Source organism: Gymnoscopelus braueri (assembly GCF_963280865.1).
Source record: "Gymnoscopelus braueri genome assembly, chromosome: 8".
Classification (NCBI taxonomy): Eukaryota; Metazoa; Chordata; class Actinopteri; order Myctophiformes; family Myctophidae; genus Gymnoscopelus; species Gymnoscopelus braueri.
The window spans coordinates 49215421-49220839 of record NC_137609.1 but is presented as its reverse complement, the minus strand read 5'-3'; the positions used below and the strand labels follow the sequence as shown (position 1 = coordinate 49220839).

Here is a 5419-nt window from a genome sequence, read left to right as displayed (position 1 = left end):
TTTTGTTTAATTATTGAATTATTTCCTGGATTATTTTTTGGATGGTTTGCAGCAGCATTTTTTTAATATGTATATATATTTTTTTTCTCCCCCCTAGTGTACCAAAACAAAGAACTGTTGCTCCAACACTGCAATACATACATACATATTTAATATTTTTTTAATACATTTTTCAGTTTCCTCTCCTTTCCAATTGGACCCCTGGTGCCCCCTGAGGGTGGGGGGGGGGGGGGTTGACAAATAAACTAGTGATTCCCAACCTTTTTTTTATTTCAAGGACCACCAGTTTTGGTTGCATTAGTCCAAAGGCCCCCAGATCATACTATTTTACTCAGTGTTAATTTCACCAAGTTTATATTTGTGCACTCTCAAAGAATGTACATTTGTACACTCTCTGGATTACAGGGCCATAAAGGTCCATTTGGACCCCTGTTGGTCCCCGGACCTGACGTCGAGAACCAGTGGAATAAACGGAAATCGCCAGGGAGGGTTTTGCAAACTATTCATATAGTTGATACCTTTTGATACAGGTTGATGCCTTTATTTCTGGTGAAAAATCGAAGTCGTTCCGAGAAACAACAAAAAACGTTTGTTGTTTTATCCCAGTGTAACATGTTCTCATGATATAAACAACAATGAGAAAAAATTCGGACGAATTCATCACAAGATAACAAAACAAAACAAAGAAAAACAACGTTCCCAGTGTGTAAGGACCTTTAAGGAAAATAAATTACAAATACATTAAAAAAACTCAAAAAGCGGTGATAACTCGTCCAGCGATGGGGTCAACGGTTTTTAATATTTTGGGCCGAGACTTACTGCCTTTGGGCTCAGGCAACAGTTTCTTGGTCCGCTGTTGTCCGCATGTGATACTGGGGAGAGGACCTACTGGTGTGGGGATTGGCTTGCTGACCCAGTCGTATTCATAGTCAAAGACATAGCCCTTCCGGTGAAACAGATCAGTGAAGAGTTTCCTCAGGTAGTTGTAATTGGGCTTTTCAAAGAAGTCCAGCCTCCGGGCGTAACGCAGGTAGGTGGCCATCTCTTCGGGGAAGCCTTCACAAAGCACTTCAATCGGTGTGGCTCGTTTGGTGTCCCCAATCTTCTGATACCTCTCCTTCGTGGTTTCTGCCTTCAGACCCTGCCAGGGGAGTCTCCCTCGTAGGAAGTACATGAACATGTGACCCAGTGCTTCCATGTCATCCCTTCTGCTTTGCTCTTTGCCCAGGTGTGTGTTGATGCTCGCATAGCGCGCCGTGCCGGTGAAGCTCTTGCGCTCGCGGTAGGGGATGTGTTTTTTGGTCTCTGGGTCGACATACTCTTTGGACAGACCAAAGTCTATGATGTAAATGGTGTGCTGATGCTTGCTTCCCGGTCGTCCGACCAAGAAGTTCTCTGGCTTAACATCTCGGAATGTCAGGTTTTTGCTGTGGACATATTCCATCCGTGTTACCAGCTGTATGGCTATCATGAGGATGGTCTTGAGGGAGAAGGTGCCATTGCAGAGGTCAAACAGGTCCTCTAGACTTGGTCCAAGAAGCTCCAGCACCAATGCGTTGTATTTCCCACAGGTGCCAAAGTAGTACACCTGAGGGATTCCCTTCGATTTCCCTAACTTTTTGTAGTATCTGTACTCCAAAGAGAGTTGTGGCGCTCTGGACTTTATGGGCTCCAATTTCACAGCCACATATTCGTTGTTCTTGAGGTTCTTTCCCAGCCGCAGCTCTCCAAAATTGCCACTACCAATCTTTTTCAAAACACGGAAGTTTGGGATAACCATAAGACCCACATCGTTGGTCCCTGAACTCTGGCCCACAAGTCCAGTCATGTTGCCTGCTGCATTAGACATTAATCATCTCACACACCTGCACCACCTTGGATGAAATTGGATTTGTCTACTCTCTGACCACAAAAGAATGGAGTTCTGTTAATCAATAGAATATCCTAAAGTATAATCTTGTTCTGTTATTTCAATATTTAAAGCAGGTATGGTGGTCACCTCTTCAACACGGTGTCCTTCTTCCAACAGATTACAAGAATGGAGTTCTGTTACGTGTGATAATACTTATACTGGTTCAGCAGCACAAATGTCATGCAAAGCTTGGCCAATCTGTGAAGCCGATGGTCGATTGTGAAGCATACATGATCCGGGAATTAACTGCCTTGCACATGCTCTTAACTGCTGTTACTAGGTGCCAAAGGTTTTCAACCCCTTCATGTTGGGGAAGGGGTTTGTCACATTCATCCAGACATTTTTGAAGAAGGTACACATATTAGAAAAGGTAAATGGCAGCACTGCCAGGAAAAGAATATGGGTAATGCCAAGATGCAGGATACAAATTATGTTGCGCCTGATCCAGAGACCATTTTGCTGGAACCAAAAATATAATGAAAACATTTCCACAAAGATGAAGGATTGACCCACTTTATTGAGAATTGATGAATTAGCCAGCCTAGGTTGATAAGCTAGAATGACAGGGCCCCTCTTCAGCCCTATAGGGCAATAGGCCATCTGGGCAGAAGCTCCCTGTGGTGTCACCTTGGATACACAGAGATGCTATTCTTATTGGTCATAGAAGGATATTAGCTAAGGATAAGAGACCCCACACAAATAGTTAAATACGTCTTCCATAGATGGTATGTACTAAGACAGATTATGCTGACAGAAAGTATATGCAGACCATGGGGGCGAATCAGCTGTTAAGATTGATAGCTGCGGTCAAGTCAACATTTGCACATTTGTGTGAGAGGCCACTGACATTGCATTGAATGCAAGAATGAGTATGAATGCAAGGCAAATAATTACAGTGATATACTTATTTGGCAGTCCATAAATCCTGCCACCATAAACCACAGTGGTGAGTCCTAACAGTTATATGGAGGTGGAATGACATTGAGAGATGTTAAGCCAGATTACTTCTTGGTCGGACGACCGGGTAGCAAGCACCAGTACACCATTCACATCATTGACTTTGGTTTGTCCAAAGAGTACGTCGAACCCCGAGACTATAAAACACATCCCCTACCGCGAGCGCAAGAGCTTCACTGGCAAGGCGCGCTATGCGAGCATCAACACACACCTGGGCAAAGAGTGAAGCAGAAGGGATGACTGGAAGTTCATGTTCATGTACTTCCTACGAGGGAGACTCCCCTGGAAGGATCTGAAGGCAGACACCACAAAGGAGAGGTATCAGAAGATTGGGGACCCCAAACGAGCCACATCGACAGAAGTGCTTTGAGAAAGCTTCCCTTTCTCTTCCAGGAGAGACCAGGTCACACAGCGATCATCAGCCATGACAAACTGTAGTCCTAACGGAGTCCAATTCCTACTTCATTCCGGTAGCGGCTCTACCTTGTTCCTGAACAAAATTTGCAAAGCCTGAAGAAGGAGGTAGCGACCAATTTAGAAATCGGTATACTCGGGAACGATGCAAGCCGAGAACGATGGAAGTTAGAAATGCATCCCTCACCCGGTTATGCAATACCCATTGTACCGATCCGTCTGTCTGTGTCCCCTTTATGCCCATATATGGAGTTCCATGTCAGGCGTGCCCAAATGGAATCTAGGCCTGCCTATGATGTCATATTGATCACAGCAAATGTGGAGATTTGTGGTTCTATCCATGATTTTGGAAGGTAGAATGTCTATGGATATTGACACAATATAAAAGTGTTCAGAACACCTTCCAGAAAGTGTCCAAAACAGGTTGACATCTAATTTGTCAACCTATGGATATTTAGAACAAGATAATATACTTCTAATAATCAATAACAATATCATAAGTGTCCGTCCCGTTCTTCCAGACATAAGGTCAATGAATAATAACACTGGCCTTATCTACCCGGAGTTTTTATTTGTATTTGTTATTATACATTATTAGAAATGTGCAGTGACAACGTATCCTCTGGTGATAGGGTTGTGATGTCATTATGGTTTGTTCTGTATACAAATGTTGAAATAACATATTGTTGCTTATGCTTTTAAAGTGTAGATTTGCATTTGCAGAGAAGATGCTGTTAAGTGGACGTGGCCTGTGGTACATTTACTTAAGTACTTTTATTTTGTAAGACTTTTCCAAGACTTTCTCCCAAGACTCTTCTGACCCACTCAAACAGAAATATTTTACAAATTAACCACTTAAATGTAGTGTAAATAGCGGCTCTACAGGCTCAAAACTGTAGATCTGCTGTTTTCACAATTTTCCCACTATTTTCTATTAAAACAAATTGGTGGAAATGTTCTACATTTCAGTATAGCAATGCATTGCTATTATAAAGAAAATGTACTTAGTAATTTGTAGTTTTGAATACTTGAGTATTTACTTAATAGGCCATACTTTGTCCACCAGTGCTTCTGTGTGAGTGGTGCTGAAGAACTGATTGCTGGCTGCCTGTTAAGCCTGTTGATTAGGAACATGGGGGACAGCTTGGGTGGATTGTTGGACTGCTGTGATTGGTCTATTTGAATTGGAAGGGGTGGGGTTTTACATTATAAAAAGGGGAGAGCACCCAAATCGCACAGAACTAATGTGGTGTGTGAAGGGAGATGAGCTGTCAGTGTGTCTTGGCACTGACTAAAGTAGTTATTTGGTTTATGAGTCTTATTTTGCTTCTCCGATTACTTCCTGGCCTGGTACAAATTAAAGATAGACACCTGGGGCATCTTATTTTGACCTGCACCTTGACATCTCAACTGGATGTGCAGCCAGGTGGAATGTTTGTTCAAGGGCAAATTAAATGAAGATAAATGCTAAATAAAAATAGCCTGGTTTCAATCATGAAAGATGTTAGGGAATGAATGTAGGAAGTGGGTGTACACACAGGACAGAATCCTCATGAGGTGAAACAAAATGTGTGAAGTAAAACTCCTGATCTGATAAGTGTAATCTATTGTGCAGAATACAGTGCACTCATTTCCAGACTTATTTATAGCAATAAACCTGATACATGGAATAAATACAAAAACACATGTGTCATGAGGTGTGTAGACACACAAAGGCATGAACCTACCCACAAAGTGTGTATGTGTGTGCTCGCACGTTAAGTAAAACTATGCAGTATGGTCCTAGTATTTCAGTTTACACTTTATTTATTTTTTTCATTCATTCATTCAACCTTTATTTATTTTCTCAGGGATACATTGAGGGCAGAGCCCTCATTTTCAATGATGCCGAGATTACAGAAGCATAATACAACAGTGTAAATAATAATGATGAATAAAAAACAAAAGGATAAACAAGTTATGTATGTGAAAAAACAGAATAAAACAGTAATAAAGACAGTTTAATTAAAACGGTGACAATTTAAAACAACAAGATTAGCTAGCAAGTTGATCCAGTGAAACCATGGAATCCATTTTTAAAGTGCGTTGTAATTCGTTCCAAGTGAAGGGAGCGCTAAAACTGAAAGCAGTTTTGCC

At 41.7% G+C, this 5419-nt stretch overlaps 1 protein-coding gene across 1 annotated transcript; it reads right to left on the bottom strand.

Annotated features, from left to right (window-relative positions):
* Nucleotides 1-751: 751 nt before the first annotated feature.
* Nucleotides 752-1828, bottom strand: LOC308090900 (casein kinase I-like; the record flags this gene model as incomplete). Its single annotated transcript, XM_080436173.1, has 1 exon — nt 752-1828. One exon carries the CDS (start codon nt 1826-1828, stop codon nt 752-754), a length of 1077 nt encoding a protein of 358 aa, XP_080292299.1.
* Nucleotides 1829-5419: the final 3591 nt, after the last annotated feature.